Here is a 22,858-nt window from a genome sequence, read left to right as displayed (position 1 = left end):
TAGTTTTTTTTTCTTTCTCATTTTCATTTTTGTTCTACCAGTGGGTTTTGTTCTTTCTTGTGTATTCGTGGTAGTAATCATTGTTTTTCAGATTCCAGATGCAGGACTTCCTTGAGGATTTCTTGTAGGGCTGGTCATGTGGTGGTGAATTCCCACAGGTTTTGTTCATCTGGAAAATATACTATTTTTACTCACTTCTGGAGAATAGCTTTGCTGAGTATACTATTCTTGGCTGGCAGTTTTTTTCTTTTAGAATTTTGAATATATAATCCCATCTTCTTCTGGCCTATAGAGAAGGTCTGTTGGGAAGTCTTCTGTTAGTCTGATAGGGGCTCCCTTATAGGTGACTTGATGCTTTTCTCTTGCTTCTTTAAAATTCTCTCTTTGTCCTTGAGCCTTGCCAGTTTGACTATGATGTGTTTTGGAGAGGATCTTTATGGGTTGAATCTGTCTGGGGATCTTTGAGCCTCCTGGATCTGAAAATCTGTGTCTCTCTCCATACTTGGGAAGTTTTCCATTATTATTTCATTGAATGGATTTTCCATGCAATTTCCTTTCCACTCACCTTCTGGAATACCCATGATTTGAATGTTTGTGCACTTAAGGTTGTCTGATAGCTGTCTTAGATTTTCTTAACTTTTAAATTCTTTTTTTTTTTTTTCTGCTTGGGTTATTTCAAAAACACCATCTTCAAGATCAAAAATTCTTTCATCTGCTTGTACTAGTCTGCTACTTGGTTGTGTTTTTTATTTCATTGAGTGAATCTTTCAGTTTCATGAGTTCTGCTACATTTTTAAGGTATTAATCTCTTCGTAAATTTCCTCCTTCATATCCTGGATTTTTTTTTTCTCATTTCATTATGTTGTCTGAGTCTTCTCATTTTCTCAGAGAATTTCCTTGAGACTGTTGCTTGGAATTCCTTTTTAGTCATTTTAAGGTTTTCCTGCTCTATAGGATCTGGTATTTGAGAATTATTTTATTCCTTTGGTGGTGACATATTTTCTTGGATTTTCTTATTTCTAGTATCTCTATGTTGATGTCTGGTCATCTCATAGAGCCCGGAGAACCAGTCTCCACTAGTGACTGTTCTTGTGTCAATGCAGTTGAGCGTCTGGCAGGCCACTTACATGATGACTGTGGCTACTGTTGTGGCATTGGGTTGCTTTGTGGCAGCTGTGACTGTTACAGTGGCTATGGTGGGCCACCCATGTGGAAGTGGTGTTTTTGGCATGCCCTCTTGCCTGCTTCCATGTGGAGGGTTGGCTGCCCTTGGCTCCTGCCTAGGAACCCTTGTATTGCTGTCTTGCCTGCTTCTGGGTAGGTGGGAATGGCTGCCCTTGGTTCTTGCTTAGGACCTTGGATGTTGCTGTCTTCCCTGCTTTCAGGTGGGGGAGGGGTCACGGCAGTTGCCCTTGGCTTCTGCCTAGAAACCCTGGCATTGCTGTCTTGCCTGCTTCTGGGCAGAGGGGACACCTGCCCTTGGCTCCTGCCTAGAATCCCGGGTGTCACTGTCTTGCCCACTTCTGGGCGGAGAGGGCTGCTGCTCTCAGCTCCTGCCTGGGACTCGGGGCGTTGCTGTCTTGACTGCTTCCAGGTGGGGGGAAGGCTGGATTCTTGGTTGACAAGATATTGGGAGATACTGGCCAATTTCTGCGGAATCATCTTAGCAAAACTATTGGTGGCCTTCTAATGTTAGCAAGTCTCTAACGAACATACACAACTGAATAAAAGAATTATGAGTCACATCTACCCAAATGACATTTGATCTAGCTGATCTCTATCACTTATCCCTTCAGTCTAGGTGCTCTTTTTAGCTGTGTATTCATTATTTGAGTCCTTATATTAATGAAGTTCTGGTGAAGCAAGTGTGTATAGTACTTTCATTAGTGAACATCTACTTATAATTAGTCTCTATATAAAGTATTTCTCCTCAGTTAACACAAGTAGTGTTTAGTATATCTAAAACCTATTTACTGGGCCGGCCCGTGGCTCACTCGGTAGAGTGCGGTGTTGATAACGCCAAGGCCCCGGGTTCGGATCCCATATACGGATGGCCGGTTTGCTCACTGGCTGAGTGTGGTGCTGACAACACCAAGTCAAGGGTTAAGATCCCCTTACCGGTCATCTTTAAAAAAAAAATAATAATAATAAAACCTATTTACTGATCATTTTCTTGCCAACCAACGTAGCCAACAGCACAATGTGAATGTATGAAACTGATATTTAAGTTGCAGGACTTTTTGAAGCCAATGAAAGTGATGTTCAAGAACTGCTCAAATCACAAGTTATTGTCAGGTAAGGATCTGGTGGAGTTAAATCAACTAAAATGTGAAAAAAGGAAAATTATATGCTATAATAGGTGCTTCAAGACAAAATTATCTGAATGATAAACGATTAAAAAGTTTTTAGAAAAAAGTAAAGGTTTCTGGAATTTTTACAGAAATGATCAACTCTGATCATAGTACACAAGTCAAAAGTGAAATGGACATTGTTGTTTTATCTTACCATTTTGTTGGAAAAACTATACTCTGCTCCCCTCAAAATCAACACTTTATTCATTAACTGAAATAGAATAACAGAACTATTTCATATTAGTGTAGATGCTTCCATTATATTGTTACTTCCAAAAAATGTGTGCATATGTGAGTTTGGATGTCTTAAATGGATGTCAACTTTTCTCAAAGCGTGAACACTAATCCCAGTCATCTGTAACAAAAAGGGATCCACAGTGGTACAAGATATTTTGTTATGCATTCTACTATTCTCTTATTCTGCTCTGTGTCCAAAAGGCTGATCTGTACAGGATGCTGGTCCATTTGCATTCTGCCTTCCTCTTGGGTTTGGCTAAAGGGTGGAAGGGCAGACGGGGGAGAAGGGAGACCAGCAGGATGTCAAAGGGGATGGATAAATGAGATTATTTATTTCTTGGTCTTATCTCCCTCCTGCTGGATTGCCACTTGCTGGCTGTCTTGCAACTAATGTCACAGCTTGAGATAGTCCTCTCCATTTAGCCCTCCTCTGCCGTTTTGGTAACTGTTCTCACTCTTTTAACTCTTTAGGCTGGGAAGTGGTAACAGAACAACATCCCTTGTTTGTTTCCCCATATTAAATGCTTCTCAGTCTCCCACTGTGAGCGTACCATCAGCTTCCCTCTGGGATGCTGACTTATACAATGGTTAAATACTTTTTCCTGCAAAGATTCAAAATTCACATCGGCATATAATAGGTTCTAAGTAATATTGCAGTAAATAATGTCTAAGTTTAGCCCAGTGTTTGCCAAACTTATTTATTCATAGCACCATTTTTCTAATATACCTAAAAACATCCCTTGAAATACCAGATTATAAAATGTCTTGCCTTAAAAAATACAAAACCGGCCTTAATGGTTTGTATTTTTGGTGACTATGGGCAGTCATTTTAAGTACCTAACCTGTGCTTTGTGTGAAACATTGCTATTCCTTAGGTCTACTAAGATATGTATGCCTAAGGCTGTTAGTCATAGCATTGACTAATCCCATATGCCTGTACTTTCTGAAATCAGTTTAGTTTTCATGATTTTTCATTTAATTTTCAGTATCCGGCTGACAAGAATATCCTACTGCTACCCACATGCTTCTGTCCCTTGTGCGCTGCATCGTATTTACCACCTTTAAGTCTGGCAGAAAACCAAATTACCAAAGCTAGCTACAATTATATCTAAAATAAGATTAAATAGGCTTAAATAAGTGATTCTCTAATAAGCACAAGGTTTAGTACCTGAACTTCATGACATCTATTTTCCCTGTTTGGAAACATTATTCCTTTTATACTTGTTATTTAGGTTATGTGGAGTGTTGCTGTGGATGTACCCTTATGAACACTGATGTGTTAGCAATTAAGGCTGTGTATTTCTGGCCTTTCAGTGCATGAAAGAATTGCCTTTCCTTTGCTAGGTGTCTATGTGACCAGTTCCGTCCACTCAGTTGAGTACAAGTGACATGTGGTTTCATCATCAATCATTTAATCACCATGTGAGACACTCCAATTCCCCTTTTGCCTTCTGTCATCACTAGCACTATTCCAGAGTAGATGCTCCATCAGCCTGGGTCCCCATGATAAACATGAAGTTTAAAGTGAGAAACAAACCTTAAGTTAAAAATCTTAAAAGTTACTGAGATTTCAGGGTTGTTTGTTCTTGCAGCTTAACAGCCTATTCTGATTTACTTCAAAAAAAGGCTTTTCTGCAAGAGTAAAAAAGGGTTCAATTTAAATGAAGAAAAAAAAGCACAAATAAGGGTTTATACGCATTCCTAAGGAAGAACACTTCGCCTTTAAGGAAAATGAGAATGATTTCAATAGGCAAGAGTTTAAGAACTCATAAAAGCTTTAACTGGTTTCAAAAAAAAAAAATAGGTATGTATAATTCACATAAGCTGTGTAGTATAGCGGACCATCTCAAACACAGGTGTGAATCTGAGTTCTACCACTTAACAGCAAGTCACCTAACTGTAGGATCAAATTCCTTATGTATAAAATTGTGACAGTTAATATATAAGATTGCTGGAAGGGAAGCAAATTATGAAAATTACCTGACGAAGAAACTCTTAATAAGTGGTAGCTATCATAATAGCTATTCATCAACTGGTCAGTCTGGCAATATTTACCAAATCGTAGAATTACTGTCAGTCCTTCCATTCATACCTTAATACATATTAACTGGCTTAATTCATTGAAAACAAATATATACTTTTCCCTTACTTTCCTTCCCAAGATTCTGCTTAGGCTGGTTACCCCAAACATAATGCAGAAACATTATGTTTCAGATACTTTTAAACCAGTCTTTAATTTTCGGTTCAGGTGTGACGAGGGACATACATACACACAAATATATTAACTCAAGGAATCAAGAATGTAGAGTATAAACATGTATGGCAGACACTTTTTTTAAACTTACTTTAAAAGAACCCAATTGTTTACAAGTAAAAGAAAAAAAATCATTGTCACTTAAACTTCCACCTCTCTTTGAAGTATTCTCATCAAATCACATTTCCTGAAACTCCAATAGAAAGCATTCTCTAAACATGGCAAGGAGAGGGGTACTCACTGGTGTCCAAAATCTGGTGACCCCATTTTTTATGTTCTCTGCCATACTCTTATGGGGGATGTGACTGGATGCGATCATATGACTGGGCTGGCTGCTTATAGATAGGAAGATGCGTTAAGGCATGGGAATAGGAGAGTACTGCCCCAGAAAAAGGAGGCACTAAGAACAAGAAATGAAGGTTGTGGTGCACTGCAAATGGCCATTGGCACCTACTTCTATGGTTTTCTCTCAACAAATGAGATTGAGATTGCATTTTCTCATTATGATTTAGTAATCACATTACTTAAATCAGCAAGATTACGGTTCCTATAAACAAGCCTCAGCAACTAGTCACTATTTATATCATCCCATTGAGGGTATTCAAACCCAAGAAACCACATTTTAGAACACTATCTGATAACTTCCTGCATTTAAAACCCTCAACTCATAATTCCTTAAATTCTTATTATATTTAAGAAATCTTTTAGGGTATGGTACAGGTCCTATAATTAGCTATTCCAAGATACAAAATCTTTGAATAAAAAGCAAATCTCATCGCACTGCATACTATACAGGTAACGTTAATAAATTAATTGATTTTTAGGCACCATATATGTAATCCAACACTGCAAATACACTTTTCAAACTCAAAAGATATTTTTCATTAATAATTATGGCACTTGGGCCGAGCCCGTGGCGCACTTGGTAGAGTGCTGCGCTGGCAGTGCGGCGACGCTCCCGCCGCGGGTTCGGATCCTATATAGGACTGACCGGTGCACTCATTGGCTGAGTGCCGGTCACGAAAAAACGACAAAAAAAAAAAAAAAAAAAAATAATTATGGCACTTCCTCTCTCAAATGCTGTTTTATGTGCTGTGTGATAATAGTGTCATTTAATAATCAATTACACAGAAGTCTCTCATCAAGCGTAGAAAAACAACAACAACAAAAAAACCCAGGTTAAACAACAAGATTTAAAGAACCAAGGGCCTCCAGAGGCCTTTGGTTCTCTTTTGCCCTGGCTAAATTTCAAAAATGGAGTATACCAAGTGCTAAACTAGCATGAAGAGATGAAAGTAAATTCTTTAAAACACAAGGTCGAGTATCACTTTTTACTCAAATTTGTCTTTTACATTTATAACTACTATTAAAAAAAAAGGTCAGACATGAACATCTGTCCACTTTAGATTAGCATGAACTACATAAAGATTCAGATTACTGAAAGAAACATTATTAGGCATTCACATGCCAAATTCTTATGTTCAAAGTAACTTCAAAATCCATAAGGGTTTGCAATTATTATTATTAATTTGCAAATGATAGAACTGAGGCACAAAAGTTAGGGCTAGCTGGTTATTAGCTCAATTGTTAAAGTGTAGTTCTAACACCAAGGTCCAGGGTTTGATCTGGCCAGCTGCCAAAAAAAGTTGCTCAAAAGCACTAATTAGTGGAACTGAGCTTAAAAATCAAAGACGTCCTCTACTATAGTTTCTCCTCCGTACACAATAAATTGGCTCAAAATCATCTAGACCTTTAAAAAGGAAAGTTTATAATGGGAAGAGCTTTTAGTATTAAATAGTTCTCATGACCCTAACAAATTTTCTCTACAAGCTTACTGAAATGCTGACTTCATTTAATCCTTCATTTATAAAGAAAAATGAGGACACACTTTATGTTGAATGGCATCAAGTGAAGTACAATTCATTTTGTTTTCTACAAAATAAGTTAACTTCAAGCAAAACAATGTCAATGATGATAAATGCATTTCATTATTTATTTAGATGTTTAAGCTCTCGCACTAAGTTTTTACAAGCTGGTGAACACAGACAAATTATTTCTCCCCACAGAACTATAACCACACATTCCCAGACAGTATAAATATATGGTTGAACTAACATTAATACACATCACCATTTTATCAATTACATAATAAAACAAATTATCAAGTATCCAAATATTAAGTTACACAGCTCAAAAGGCATATAAAATATTAGATATCTGCTCAATTCATTAGCAGAAACCCACTTCTTTTTTTGCAAGAGAGGTCGGGAAGAAAAGGGGGAAAAAACACTTCAAACAAACATAAGTTGATAAACAACTTCTGATAAGTATGGGGGGAAAAAGAATTTCAAGAATTTTATGATTAAGAATTGTTTTAGCTACAATAACAAAGCATCTCTACCTTTAAAAAAAATATTTACTAAATTAAAGAGCATATTCTACATGTTCTGCACAAGACAAAGGCAACATTTTACTAAAAATATTTAATAGCCCCCTCCCATTCTTTTTTCAGGCCCTCCCTGTTAAGTTGCACCTCAGAGTGCAAACATTAAATTAACTGTAAGGCTTTTTTGTCTGGAGACATTAAAGACATGTGCTTCTGTACAATGTAGATTTTCAAAATGGAGGTTTTTCCTAACAACACAAAATGAGATTTATTAGAGAGACATTAAATAATCACTGTAAGACTTGGTTTAAAAAAAAAAAAAATCAATGGTTATGCAACCTGATGTATACTGGTATGAATGCGGGAGATGTAAACATAAAGTGAGCAGGCAAATAACCATATAGGCCCTACTTTCAATGTTTGAAATGACTGAAGGAATAAACCACATAAGGTCTAGAGTGTTCATAGTTCCTGGGATTTTAGTTCTGTATGATACTAAAAATATACAAGTATTGTGCTGGGTATTTTGGCACCTAATCTTTTGAAATTTCTTATGTATTGATAAGATTCTGGCATGGGAACAGATTTCAAGAAAATGTAAGTCAATACCACATGATTTCAGGAAAGGTCAATTGGTACAAAATGATAAGCACATTTTAAATGCTAAACAGCAAGAATCTTTTGCTAAGTATCCAAATAGTTTGATCATAACCCAAACACAGAGGCTGCAATTCTGTCAAGCTTGTGGCCTGGTAAAACTGCTTTTCAATACTCCTATGGAAGTTTCACTAGACTTATTCACCAAGCCAACAAGTTGGCTAGTATGCATGACAAATTAGGTCCTGCCTAAGTTCCACTTCCAAAGCAACAGTATCAGGCACCCCAGTTTTATTGAATGCAACAGTTATTTCTATGACCATTGGAGTCTTTGAAGCGCAGCCGCATTTTAGGGCGATACTTCTCCAAATACAAAAGTTGCTTGCTGTTAAAAGCTCCACGCCGCTTTCTAGAAGGAAAAAAAGATGAAGCAATCAAAGCAAAATCCCGTTACAGCCATGTTTAGCATGCTATGGCTAATTATCACCTCTTGTGACAATTTATCTTTTGATTATTAGGCCGTGACTTAATGCAGAAAGGAACACGGACATAGATACACATGAAAAACAAATAGTAAAAAGTTAATTTTCTAAGTCTTCTGAGTGGTGGTTACAATAGTCAAAATTCACGATTCTATATACATGAAGTCCAAGAAAAGACAAAACTTGGGCCAGTCTGTAGCTCACTTGGGAGAGTGTGGTGTGGACAACAAAGTCAAGGGTTAAGATCCCTTTACCGGTCATCGTTAGTTCGTTCTTTCTTTTCTTTTTTTTTTTAAAAGAAAAGACAATACTAATTTATGGTAATAGAAGTTATTACCATATTGTTATTGTCAACTGATCACCTGTGTATTTTCTACTGCATCTTAATTATAGCTCAATAAAAATGCAAATTAACAAGCAACATATTCAATCAAGAACTTAAAGCAAAACAATAATTCAAAGAATATCACTGGATTACAATCTTGATAATGTGGGCATCTGTATAGGATGCAAAAAGAGAAGATCTTTATTTCCTAGTTTTTTAATACTGTCTTTAAAAATGATCATAATAGTCAGATGAGCTATTAGTAATATACTTACAACAAGGAAATGAAAGAGTACAAATGAAAAGAGAATCCATTACTTACTGTCTTATGAATTGTACTGCATCTTCGTACTTCATTCCACCCTCAATTAATGCTAGGGCAACAAGCACTGGAGCTCTGGTAAGGTAAGAATTCTGATAAATAATTTTTAAAAACCAAACCTTGGAAAATTGATTACTCCAAACATTCCCTAATCCAGTAGAATTATCTACTATACTTCCTCTTTAAGTAATATCCATAGTAAATGTTGACTGTATGTTAAAAAATTAGAGAAATACATAAAGTATCAGAATTTTCCTATCAACCCAGATTTTTATCTATAACTAAATTAAGAAATCCTCTAGGGCTGGCCTGTTAGCTCAGTTGGTAGAGAGTGGTGTTCACAACACCAAGGACAAGGGTTTGGATCCTCACACCAGCCAGCTGCCCCAAACAAAACAAACAAACCAAAACAAAAAAAAAGAAAAAAAATGCTCTTACCTCCCAAGGCCGGCAACACAATGAACAGCAATACAACAACCAGGTTCTTCACGAAACTTAATTTTCACAAGACTTAACCAGTCATCAACAATCTGGTTGGATGGTGGTGCACCATCATCAAAAGGCCAATCCTAAGTATAAAAAATAAATAAATAAATAAATTATATATATATATATATATATATTAAATATTTTAGATCTTTAACATAAATACCATATCAATAGTTCAAAATTTAGGGGGCCAGTCTGTGGCTCACTTGGGAAGAGTGTGGTGCTGATAACACTAAGGCCACAGGTTCGGATCCCATATAGGGATGGCTGGTTAGCTCACTGGGTGAGCATGGTGCTGACAACACCAAGTCAAGGGTTAAGATCCCCTTAGCGGTCATCTTTAAAAGAAAAATTCAAAATTTCTACCATCCAAATGTTTTCAAAAGTATTATTTTAATATGTTTAATTACCTGTTTTATTAAACCCCACTGTCAATGAAATGTGCCTAAATGCCCAGTCTTCTTTCACATTTATTTGGAAATTAAGATACTGCATAATTTTTTTTAACAAATTAAAATATTAAGCTTTTTAGGTCTGCAGTTCAAGAATAAACTTGTGTAGCCCAGTATCATTAACACATAGAAAATGTTAAATACTTACGAGGACATGGATGCCTTCTTTCTCCACAAGAGTAGTATCGTAAGTTGCTTCACATACTCTTACTATCGTGGTAACTCCATACTTCTTAAGTTCCTGGATAAAATATACATTAAAACAACTTAAGTCTTCGTAACCACATCACTTTGTTCACCATTTGCTGTTTTGATCATCTCTGATTAGTAGGTATGAAAAAATCATAGAACCTACGTATTGTATGTTTAACAAGGAAGTGAATCTTGTTTTAAATGACAATACTGGAATAATATAAAAGGAAAAGCGAATGTTAAACACCACACATATCTTTAATAAATTAGAAGGTTTTTTTTAATCCTGGGGCCCTTCATATACTGAAGTGTTTTAGTAGTCATGGGAACACTGGATAAATTGGAATGAAATACTAACAAAAGAGGGGCAAAAAGCAATAAAAAAAAAAAAGGTAAATATAAACAAAGGAATCATTTATAACTAACCAAATAAGTAATCTGACTTGACTTAATTATACTAACTCTTTAAACTTATACTCATTTGAGGTACACAGTATGAAGTCTTAAAAGTATATTCTAAAATCCTGAAAATACAGTAGAACACCACACACCATTTAAAACTACAGGCTCTAAAATATATTATTACTAATTATAACTCTCCTAACATTTTAAAAAATATACAGATGTCAATCAAAAATAAAAGTACCATTTAAGTATTTCCCTATGATCTAAGAGGGCTATTTGCTGTTTCTCAATACCTGTAGATATTTATAAAATGTGAATGAATCTAGATAAATTATTCAGCATTGCGTTCCTTTCTCCCAGTAAAAAGTAGTAGATAGTGAGATAGTTTTGGTCATGTAACTACCATCAGGAATAAACAAAAGTAGCCGAAAATTGGATTCTAAAAATGAAATAGGGTCCAAGACTTCAACTAACTGGTTTATGGCATTATTCACTAGGCTAACCAGATCTATGAAAAATCCATAAACAGCAGCCTTCCCCTGTATGTTTCTTACAAGATAAGCAAGAGCTATACTGTTATAGTATCCGCATATAAATTTAAATTAAGCAAACTCAGAGGCATGAAGAACTAGCTATTAACTTACAAATCGAAACTCAAACACATTTCCCTTCTCAAAATGTATTTACCTCTAACCTAAAGAAATCATTGATATTTCATTTCTGAGTATTAGAAATGTAGGCATATCGTCTCATATTTACCAAAATAATATTTGTTAGATATAAGCCCCACTATTAGACTGCAATACATTTAAGACATTAAAAAGTGTCAAGTCTTACCTCTATAAATTTGTTTAAAGTCGCATTGGTTGGATTGTGTGTAATAAGAAATCTCATGTTCTTATATGTGACTTCCACAGGAGCTGGGCGGTTCATTCGAGCCATGTTAATTTAGTTAAAAAAAAAAAAAACACTCAATAGGGTTATGAAAGAATTTTTAAAAATGAATACAGAAACGATGCAAAGAAACTGAAGTCTACTTCAATATACTCCACTTGAAATTCTCAGTGCTGAGTATAAACTGGGGAATAATGGTAAATGAAATGAACCTCCTAACAAGAAGCAGCAATTCTTCAATCCAGTAATACTGAGGCAATGGAAAGGAAGTGCACTGAGGTTTACCCCATCCAGGTCAGAACTCTTATAAAATGCTCTGCGGATGTCAATTCAACACTTCCGTGTCCAGGTTAACCACTCTTATGGGGGCTTCTTGGTGGAGTAGTAATGAATTTCTACAGTTCACTTGTCTGCATAGAGGTCGTGCTGTGCCTGGCAGTAATCTCCACTGCCCTTCAGAAACTCCATAAATGTGTGACCAAGAACACCACAGAACTGCTGTTTAAAAGAAGAGAGAGAGAGAGAAAGTTATTTTCCAATTCAAAGGGAACTAGCTATGCTTTTACAGTATCTAAGTCCTCAATTATCTTTTCAAATTAGAGTTCAAGCTACTTTGACTTCAATCACAAAGTTCAAGGGGTAATTACAGATTAAATCAATAAACATAAAACAAGCAGTCATAAGCACATTAAACTGGAATTACTGATCCATAACAAAGATTCCTCAAAAAAAACCATTGCTACATTTGGTAAAATTTCCTTTTATATATATATATATATATATATATATATATATATATACTTCTATTAATTATTTCTCACAGTTGGTTGTTTGAACTATGTGTACAACTTTCTATATTGATTTTTCCAACTAACAAAACATTTTTACACATTAATACAAACTTTACAAATCCGTTGAAACTATTAACCCTTGCATAGTATACTTAACTGGTATACTGGAAGACATTTAAGTTCCTTTTCAATTTTTTGTTTTTATATTTAATGTTGTGTATTAAGCCACTATGATGGGGGTGAGAAGTTAGTTGTAGGGCTTTCTACAAAGATAACAACTTCTTTATTATTTCTCAATGATTACCTTCTAAATTTTGTTTTTTAAAAGTTAAATTTTTGATGTCACGTCTGCATTTTCCTTTTGTACTTGGTCATCTCTTCCTTATACTGACCTAAAAAGTTGTTTTAAAAATTTGATGGCTCAAACACAGCTCATATCATTCTATTTGCAATAAAATTAACTGCCTCTCATAAATAAAATCTACCTAATTCCCCTAAAGACTTAACCAATATATCCTTTTCTTAAGAAAAAAGAGACTGGTTTTCAAAGTCTTTGTCTTGTGCATTCCAAGATACACAAGATTTCATTTTGTCCTTAATAATCTGTTAACTTATCATTCCCATTTAACAGATGAGGAAAATGAGTCTGTGGAAGTTAATCAACTTGTTATGTGAAGTATCAGAAGAATACACACTTACAACTTTAAAAAAGGAAGGACTTTCCATTTCTAACTACAAAAATATTCATAGTTTTAATAGTATTCTTTTGTATTTTAAAACCAAAACTTCACTTATCCAGCCTAAAACTGAAATCAAATTCAGAAGAAAAGCAGGTAGAGAGAGTGCAAGAGGGAAGGTGGGGGAGGTGGTAGAAATTATCTTGGACTTTTTTCATAGGTCTCAAAAGCAGGGTAACTACTACCACCTATAAATACAATATAAATGTACATTTTCCCCAAGTTCCCTTTAATAACTAAGCCAGTTTTATGCCAGTATTAAACATTAATAGTCACAGGATATTTTCAGAATATGTAGATGAAAAGCATTGTTAAGTCTTCTTCCAAGTAATTTATAAGGTACTTGTGTACTTGGGAATAAAGAGGGGACTAAGAAAAATTAACAGGTTAACAAGAAGAGCAACGAAGTGACAACCACTGCCCCAAACACTTCATATGTAATCTCATGAGTAAATTACCAAACAAAATAAAATCTTGTTAACAAGAAAAAGTCCCATTAGTTTTCCATGTTCAAAAGTAACCACTTAAAACGCTTAAAATCAAATTCAATCTGCCCCCATTTTCATTTTATACTTTTAAATATAGAGTTCCACACTAGTTACAGTTTCTAGAAGAATTCTACTAATCATAGAAAACAAAGTAAAAAAAACCAAATCTGTTTTTCTGGCAAAACAAAGGTACTAGCATTAGGTGTCATTTATTGAAAGGCCTTTTAAGGGAGATAACTTTCATTTCTAAATTTGTTCAAATGAGCTCTCAGAGGTTTCTTCACCTATTTGTCAGCTGAGTTAAAAAATTAAGTGTCTGAACTGCCATCAAAGACACCACTATTATAGTGGAGACTACAGTAATCTGGAAATAATTTCATTTTACTTTCAACTTAAGTTGTAAATACTACTTCCTTAGAATATAACAAAAAGTGTACTTTGGCACTTTTCTGATGACATAAAATGAATTAAAGAAGTCATTTGTAAATTTAATCACAGTATTCTGATGTCCAGGTACTATCTTTTTTTCAATGGAAAGGTGACTTATGGGAGCATTTAACACCACTATTTCCATATTTAATGCTAAAATGCCTGTTGACTACAGCCAAGCCTGGCCATCCATATCCCTTCACTTAAGCAGTTTCATCAGGAAGCACAAAAAGCAATATAGAAAGAATTCATTTCCTCAACTGGTTATTTTTACTGAGTGGAGCCACCCAGTGGCTGGGGGGACACTTCTATAAAAGCAATGGTGACCAATGACATTTCTGTTCTGCCCAAGACACTCCCCCATTCTTAATTTCCTCCCTACAGGAAAAACTATCCACGCTAGGCAGTTCAGAAGTACCAAGGGATTTTTCTTCCTCCCACATTCAGTTGCATATAATCACAAAAATATACACAGAGGGGAGGAGAGAAGAGCAATTTCTGTGGAGAAGCTTAAGTCAGTTTGTCAGACCGCAGAGTCAAGCCAATTAATCTGTGTAATTGCTCTGTCAAATAATTCGTTGGAATCTGTTTCACATCTACTTAGGTCTTAGGAAACGCACCCCCACGAAGCATGTGTAAAATGCTGCTTACTCTTGATTCTTATAAAAAAGAGTAACAGCATTGCCTCAGAATCTGGATCTCAAGCAGTTCGACGGTTACAACTAAAGTGTAAATAACAACTTATTACTCTTGGAAATGTAGCGGGTTCCAGGGACAGAACATAAACCTCAGAATTCTGACTCTGGCTGGCTACTTTTGCAACAAGCCAACAGGAGTCAACAACACATTACACCAATTTCGGCAACAGCTCTGAGTAGTCCCCGATTAAAAGGCGCCATCCAGGGCCCTTCCAAGATTGGCAGGAAAATTGCACGCGGGTGCCCGGCCGGGGACTCCTTTGCTTCAGCGTAACATAAGCCCTGGCAGTTTCCAAGGCGCTCAGACCCAGTCCATTTTTCAACGAATTGCCCAGAGAAAAGACAAGACTCGACTTGTTCCCACTCTCCAGAGGGCAGGGCGGGGCGTTAAATCCGGAACAGCTCGAATTACCAGGTGGAGACTGAGAGAGGGCGGGGCAGGCGGCCGGCGTCCTCTTGTCCCCCGCTAGCAGAGCACGGCTCTAGCCCAGGTAGGCTGCCGCTGCGGAACGCCCCCGATGGCCGCCGCTCCGCACACGCGGTGGTGAACGCCCGGGCCCGCCCGTGGCGCCCCCTTTCCGCGCCGCAATCACGGGTTCACGCCGCGCCTTCAGTCAGGCGCGGGAGCCGAGGCCATTTTGTCTGAGGCTCCGGTCCCGGCCACGGAGAACAAGGGTGGCTCCACCAGGCTCCTGTCCCGCGCCGGCCCCCGAGCTCCAAGAGCTCCGGGCCGAGACCGTTAGCAGCCGCGCCGGGCCGCCCCGCCTACCCCACGCCGGCCCGGATCTGGTGGCGACCCGGCTGCCGCCGCGCCCTCCCCGTATCCGGCTCCGCAGTGACACGCGGAGCCCGCGCCCCACCCCGGGCCACGTCTCCCGCTCCCAGCGCGGCCACTCTCCTTCAGCCGAACAAAGGGGCTCTGGGACGCCGCAGAACCCGCCGTGCCCGGACGGGGCGCGCCAGACCGGAGGGCCAAGGGCGGAGGCGGCGGTCACAAAGCGACTTTTGTGCCGCCCCGCCCGGCCCGCTGCGGAGGCCGAAACCGCCTCCTCCCGGCGCGCAGGCCGAGCCGCACCACCTCCGCCGCCGCCGGCTCGGCAGTGACATGGAGGCCGGTGCCTCCGGCAGCCAACCGCCATCCTGCAGCCCCACAAGCTCCGGGATGGCGTCCTACCCCACGCAGCCGGCCGCCAGCGGCTGGCCACAGGGCCTCACCTCACCCGCTCCCACAGGGGACCCACCAGAACCGCAACCCAGGGAGGCAGAGAGCGGACGCCAGGCTCCGAACAAAGGCAACGGCGGGCATGGGGGGGTCGGTCGCTGTTTCCCAGCCCGAGAGGCGGCAGTGCGACAGCTACTCACAGGAATATGTTTACTCATTGAAGATTGTGGCCTAATCATACAGCCGGTCCCGAGGCGGCGGCAACACAAGCGGCGGCGGCGGCGGCAGCTGCAGGGCAGGGGACGGCGGTGGTCGTCGCGGAGCGGCGGCGGCGATACAAACGGCGGCGGGCGCGCAAGACTCTACCACGCAGTGAGCGGCTCCGTGAAGAGAGCGACGCCGAGCCGGCCCGCAGCCCAAGGAGCCAATAAGCGCGCCGAGGCGCCCTTGCGTCACAAGCCCTCCTCTTTATAGCCGGCTCGACGTGCGAACCCCCGGCCACCAATCACGGCCCGGAACTCCGGGCTCGGAGCCGACGAGCGGGGGCGGAGGCCCGCCCACCGCGGACGTCACCCCGTGGCGGCCGCCGCCGGTGTGAACCGGTTGATGAATGGCGAAGCGCAAAAGCCGGAGCATCCCCCCGGGCAGGGGCGGGGAAGGGCTGAGGAGGGGCTCGGGGATGCAGGAGGCCTGAGTTAGGGTAAGAGACGGGAACGGGAGTAGAGTCCAGTCTATCGACTGGGAGGAATCGCGCTGCAAAGCCTGTTTCACATAATTAAAACCACCTAGGAGTGCGCACATGTCACATGGGGAGGCTTGAAGTTTGCCTCAAAGTTAAAAATGCAGTCCTTGTGGGGCTGGAACCTTGTCTCAGTCCCGACCCTGCTTGCTTCTGCCTTAAATGCTAACCACAGTCATCCTTGCCAGAGGTTTACCTTGGCATCTGCACCCCTAGGATCTTCGTCATCAAATAATGCTTATGTCGCACGACCGTTGTACTCGGTGACTCAACACATTGAATGCCTCGGCTCGAGGCGTGGACAAGATGAATTCCTGTCGCTGGGGGCACTTTTCAAGCGGGGAGAAACTTATTTCCGCAAGACTTATTTTACAGAAGACGGGGAGAGTATCTTTTGATGCGGATACAGGCTGCCTATAGTCTTTTTTTGGTCACGCCTCCATTCTACATACGCGCGCAACTGCAGTTGGCTCAATTATGGCATTTCGAAATCACATGCATCCTTTGTACTGCTGCTCACTTCATGTGTTGTCACAGATAGAAAGGTTAGACACTACTAAAAGGAAGCTTTTTTAAAAAATCAAGAATCTTCAGTTTTGTCAAGGAGTGATGTAATTCTGCGTCAAAGCTAAGCTTTCCTTTTTGTTCATTTCTAGTCCTGTTCAAACACTGTCTTCATAATTTAGGCGCCTGAGAAGTAAAGCCTTATCACAATTGTTCTGTGTCATACAAGGGCAACTCTGCCATTTATAATCTGAAAACCCTTTCTCCTCAGCTTTCTGAAAGGAGTAAACAGGACCTTCACCTGCTTTGAAGAACTCGGTTTTCCACTAACACTGAGGCCTTTTGTTTGCTGTTTTCACTGAGCATTAGATTGGAGAGAGCTTTAGGGATCAGAATGTGTCCTCAGTCAATGTACTGCAGCATGTTAGGATTTACTAGGACTTCTATTTAGAGACTCCGCTTGCATAGTTATTCAACTTTCTTATAAACATGTCCTCTGTAAGCAAAATAAGTGCTTTTGAAAAAAAAGAATTGGGCCAGACTTTTAAAGGAACAAAAGCCAACTCATATTCATTTTTTAAAAAATTGCTTGTGTATGAAAATTTGAATCCATTTAAATCAAGGAAAACAAGAGTGCTTGAGAAATATTTTGTATCTCTTCACAAATAAGCAAAAATAATTTAAAAATCTTAACTCCTAAGCAAATATAGGAAGATTTAAAAAAAAATATTGGGGTGATGGGGTGAAGCTAGGTGGTCCAGGAAACTAAAGTCACAAAGAAAGGGACAGATTCCATTACATAAAAAATTAAAAACTTATATGGCAAAAGACTTTTGGCAAATATTAATTTCACACTGGAAGAAAATATTGGTGATACACTGTATATTTATTTAATATAAATAAAAAGCTTGACCAACATATATAATAGTGCAGTTAAAAATCACATATTCAATCAGCTACTCTTACTTCGAAAGTTGGTCAGCCCAGTAATATTAATTGTAATAGTGAAACTTTTTCATTTATAACTTTTCAAAAAGTGAATTTGGTGGGACAAGATATAAACTCAGCAAGTGGTAAGCAGAGCCAAATCAGTGTTAGCCAGTATTCTTGTAGAACTTGCAGTACAAGTTGTGAGCCTTGTGATCCACAGATCCTATAATTACCACAAGCAGTGCTGACATGAAGTAGCCAGTCAGCTATGCTCATCAAGCTCTAAAAGCTGGACCCAGATTTTCAAGTGGACTAATCAGCTTCTGGAGGTCTTAGCCTCTCAGATGAGGTACCACACTGTCCTACTTTGAAAAGGACATAGCTCAAGAATGGAAAAATAGAGAAGGCTTTTGCTGTTGAGAGAAAGGACACATTTTAAACAAGACATGAGTGGGGTCTTTCTCACAAGTCTACTAAATTCTCTTAGGGTAGTTATTGGCCTGCCTCTCTGGAAGCTGCCATGTTTATATATGTCCTGCACCATTGTGATTCACTGCTGTGCTGAGGGCATCTGCTCTTTCAGTTCAACAGGGTTTTGTTTTAGTTTTGTTTTTCGTTTTCTGGGTTTTTTTGGTGGCTTGGCGGTACAGGAAATTCAATAGTTTTAAGCTGCTGATTCTCGGAGAACAGTAAATCCATCCCAGCATTACTCAAGAGACCCTTGTAGTCTGAGGACTCACTAACTAGCTGTTACAGGCTTGCACTCAGAGCATTAGCCCTGTACTTATTTGCATGAGGGTCTCTAACAGACTTCTGAATAGTGGTCCAGACATCCAGAAATAAGAAAAGGCCTCTAAAAGCCACAGCTTTCTCTAAGCTCCAGAAGAAGCCCTAAGATGGAAAATTTTCTCCCCTGCTAAACAAGATGCACAGCTGGAAGTTACTTCTCTTAGTGTCCTTGACCTCATCACAATAGGTGGGACTTTTCACTGGCTTATTCAAAATGCAAAAGCCAGGGCTGGCTGTGGCTCACTTGGGAGAATGTGGTGCTGACAACACCAAGTCAAGGGGTAAGATCCCCTTAACAGTCATCTTAAAAAAAAAAAAAGAAAAAGCCAACAGTTGGTAAATAAACAACAGTTGGGAAAATAAGACTCTAAGAACATTATTAGGAAGATCCTTATGAGAGATGTGAGCCTGAAAAGGCAACAAATCAGGGAATCCTGATGATGAAGAAGAGAAATCCTTACAGATCTGGTAAACACTGATTCCATTCACACCAGATATACAAAACGAATGAAAGATTTCATCCTTTTCAACTTCCTCAGACTGGTTGGCGCTATGAGAACATCCAATTTAAAAAACCCCAAAACACATTTAATATAGCAAAAGTATTACCATTACAATGATAGAGCAAATGTGGCAATACTGACCTAGAAAAAGACAAGTTTAAACAGTATTACAACATACTAAGTATACTTAATAGAGGCAAATACGAATACTAGCACACAGGGTGAGCTCCCATTCCCATATTTAAGAAGTGTCCTAAAAATCCAGGTGTACAACCATGGCTTCTTTCAGCATTGCCAAAGTTTAGTTTTCTTTTGCTGTCTTAGAACTGCCTATTTTATTTTATATCCAAAATTAATCTTCTTGTGTGGTTATAAAAAAAATGTGTAGTATACTTAAAAGTTTCTGTGAATATATATTTTATAGAGTGCTTAATTATTCAGAACTAAAACGTGTTCTATGTTAAAAAGTGACTTAATTTTCTTTCGTTAATACATTGATTTAAAGTTTTATCAAGGATCTTTTGAATGAGTTTTGATGAATAATAAAAACACAGCAGTGGTACATCATATTTTCTGTGGGAATTTTAGATACAAAAATTTCCAATGAGCAATTAAGCTTGTCACAACAAACCTTTCAAAGAACCTAGCCTAAGGGCAAAGTCCAAGAGCCAATGGCTGCCTGTGGGCTATTGTGTTTTATACATAGCCAGACATAGAAATTGTCAGGCACTCACCCAAGAGGGTACTAAAGATGTAAATATTTATAAATGAATCCTGCTGGATCAGAAATAAACATTAAGTCACTGGATCCACCTAACAGTTAGAGGTAATGTTTTCTCTGTCACATTGATTAAGGCAGTTTGTGAACAACTTTTTATAGTTGTCTATTTTAAGGAACAATTCTCTTTATTTAACTAATCTCTACTATGCCCATTTTCTGTCCCTTTACTTTTCATGTATAATTTGAATCAATTTAAATCTAAATCTGCTTAGGTAGTTTTCAAATCAGATAAGAATGTATTTTCATATTATTAACTGCTACTTAATAGTGAGTATTTTCTTCTGTGGGAGTTCAGCATGCTTATTAAGATGTGATGGGCAGATTAGTCAACAGAATGTTTTCCATTTACATGCTAGAAGGAAACATTTCCTTGGGACCCTGAATAAGGGACTTACTATAGCCCATAATAATTCATAGCATTTCCATACTGCGTCATTTTTATGATTAATTCACATATTGGCACCTGGAAGAATTTAGTCTGAGAAAACTCTTCTTGTATTCACTAAACTTGGTAAAATTTCTCTTGCTTTTCTATAGCCCAAATAAAAATCATTTGGGAATTGGGAATCAGGAGGGCCACAGTCTCCATGTGATTGTTTAGAACATGCTGAATTATGCCACAGTCTGAAGTGAGACAAAAATAGCTTTGGAAAGGAGAATTTAATCTGGCTAGAGAAAGGGAACGGAGTATAAATAAACTTTAAAGGTTGGTTATGCATGCTACGGCAAAGCTGTCACTTGACAGGTTTAATTTACAGAGATGGCATTTAGGCTGCAGATAATCCAGACACTGACCTAAGAAGCATTACTGGGACAAGCCTTACATAAGGAGAAATGCTCTTGAACGATTTCCTGCAAATGTAATAACATTTATTTAACAAAAGCTACAATAGTCATGCTTTTTCCCTACTCTAATACAATTGCTTTTTAACTGGGTGTGTTCAACAAATATTGTTATCTTAGTGTATTTCCATAGCTCATTTCATCATTGGAAAACACTATACCTAAGAAAAAATGAGTATAGGAGGTTTTTGAAATTTCTTCTGTCTAAATATAATTGTTATATCATGTATTTCTTGAATCCTCAGACATATTAATGCACATAGTACATACTTGACCAATATTTGTTTGGATATTATCAAGTTACTTTCTCACCTAAAATCATTTTGTTATATTCCAGTCCCAGTTTTCCTAAGTTTTCTTTGCAGACTTCCCTTAGTCTCTCATCCTTTTAAGGATGGTGTTCCCTGGGGTTGTGTCCTAGGATACGCCCTCCTGGCTTTACTCTCCATTCTCCCTGGGGTTTTCACCTCCTTCCATGGCTTTGGCTATCAAGCTTCCCTCCTTCCCCAATGTATATATGTTAAATGCCTAGCATATGCCAGACACTCTGCTATCTTATGAAGAACAACATAAACATGATTTCTGCCCCCAATGTGACTTATATACAGGTGAGGAAAGAGAGAAATAAATAAAATAAATAAGCAAAAAAAATAGTCATAATATGCTCTGTGAAAGAGGTAAACAGAATAGCTGGGATGACTTACTTAAGATAGGGAAGTCAGAGATGGTATCTGAAGACCCAGATGTGAATGATGAGAATAAGTCACAGGAGGAGGGGGAGAAGGAGAGAGATATTTTTGGTGGAGAAAATGGCAATACAAAATATTCCAGGTGGGAAGAATTTGGTGGTGCTCAAGAAGGTGGAAGACCTGAGGGAGTACAACAAAACTGGGGAAGAAAGGCAAGGGATAAGCCTGACGATCTGACAGTGAGTAGTAGATCATGCAGTGTGGTGTAGACCATGATAGGAAGTCGAGTTTATTTTAAGGACAAGTAGCACCTGCAGGAGAAGTGTTTTAAGAGAATCATTTTTACTCTTCTGCAAAGGATGGATTGGAAGGGACCCTAAAGTGGAATTGGTGTGATGGGGTGAAAGCCTTGAGGTTTCCTACCTTGCCAAATGGGAAACAATGTTGGTGTTGACTGTGATGCAGACAGTGGAAGTGGAGATAAGTGGAGTGGACAAATTAAAGGAAATAAAATTAAGAAGACATATCACAAGATGCCCCCTCCCTCCACCTCCAAAAATTGTTGTCAAAGACAGATATAAGGGGATTATAATGAGCCTATTTTATGCTATAGTGCTGAATTGTATAGGCATATTCACAAAAAGTTCCATATTTCACATGAACATTATAATTAGCAATATGTTTGTAAGGAATAAACTAGAAGCTTAAAAGAAACAAGGGTACTCAAAGTATGCTTGAAGAAAGAGACTTTCTGAGGTTTTAGGAATATAGAAGTGGAAATTCCCAAAAATTGTATATTTAAGTTTTCAAAGAGCAATCAAACTCTTGATAACTATAGTAGTAAAAATAGCTAAAATTTATTGTGCTTGTGTCCCAAGCTATGTGCTAAATACATATTTGCATTTTTTGTTGAACTTGTTAGAGTAATCAGACTCTGAGAAAGAAATTAGTTAAAAAATCAACACAGTGGATATCTACATAATAAAACATAGTGGAGTATTTTTCAGATATCAAAAGTATCCTTATAACTTTAACATGGAGAAAATACTTTGTAATGTTATATGAAAAGAAACAGGATACAAATTACATAACTTGTATAATTACAACTACATAAAAATACAAGATAGAAATAGAAAGAAACACAAAATGTTAACAGTGTAATAACTGACATTTAAATGCTTTGTGGGTGCCACTGGATGATGTGGTGACATTTTTTGTTATGGTTACAACTTCCTATATTTTCTAATTTCTTTTTTTAAGTGCTCTTATAATTAGGGGAAAATCGTTTCAAACACATGCTTGAGAGGATGTAAAGATATAAAATATTCTTAGTTATTTTCAGGATTTCAGGGAATATTTTCAGAAAATAAATATCTGGAATGTTATACA

The 22,858-nt window shown here is 38.4% G+C and overlaps 2 protein-coding genes across 3 annotated transcripts; both read right to left on the bottom strand.

Annotated features, from left to right (window-relative positions):
- Positions 1-6,811: 6,811 nt before the first annotated feature.
- Positions 6,812-11,437, bottom strand: PTP4A1 (protein tyrosine phosphatase 4A1). 2 transcript variants are annotated; one of them, XM_063096926.1, is made up of 5 exons: positions 11,330-11,437; positions 10,044-10,136; positions 9,393-9,523; positions 8,955-9,029; positions 6,812-8,234 (listed from the first exon to the last, which is right to left on the bottom strand). In XM_063096926.1, the coding sequence occupies exons 1-5, from the start codon at positions 11,432-11,434 to the stop codon at positions 8,117-8,119; spliced, it is 522 nt and encodes a 173-aa protein (XP_062952996.1). In that variant the 5' UTR covers positions 11,435-11,437; the 3' UTR covers positions 6,812-8,116. The 2 variants fall into 2 exon arrangements, with proteins under 2 accessions (XP_062952996.1, XP_062952997.1); XM_063096927.1 differs by having other exon boundaries at positions 6,812-8,230.
- A 347-nt stretch (positions 11,438-11,784) lies between these two features.
- On the bottom strand, positions 11,785-16,122 carry LOC134378021 (uncharacterized). Its single transcript, XM_063096928.1, has 2 exons — positions 15,892-16,122; positions 11,785-11,884 (listed from the first exon to the last, which is right to left on the bottom strand). The coding sequence occupies exons 1-2, from the start codon at positions 15,928-15,930 to the stop codon at positions 11,789-11,791; spliced, it is 135 nt and encodes a 44-aa protein (XP_062952998.1). The 5' UTR covers positions 15,931-16,122; the 3' UTR covers positions 11,785-11,788.
- Positions 16,123-22,858: the final 6,736 nt, after the last annotated feature.

Source organism: Cynocephalus volans, chromosome 5, assembly GCF_027409185.1.
Source record: "Cynocephalus volans isolate mCynVol1 chromosome 5, mCynVol1.pri, whole genome shotgun sequence".
Taxonomy (NCBI): Eukaryota; Metazoa; Chordata; class Mammalia; order Dermoptera; family Cynocephalidae; genus Cynocephalus; species Cynocephalus volans.
This window is presented reverse-complemented; position numbering and strand designations above follow the sequence as displayed.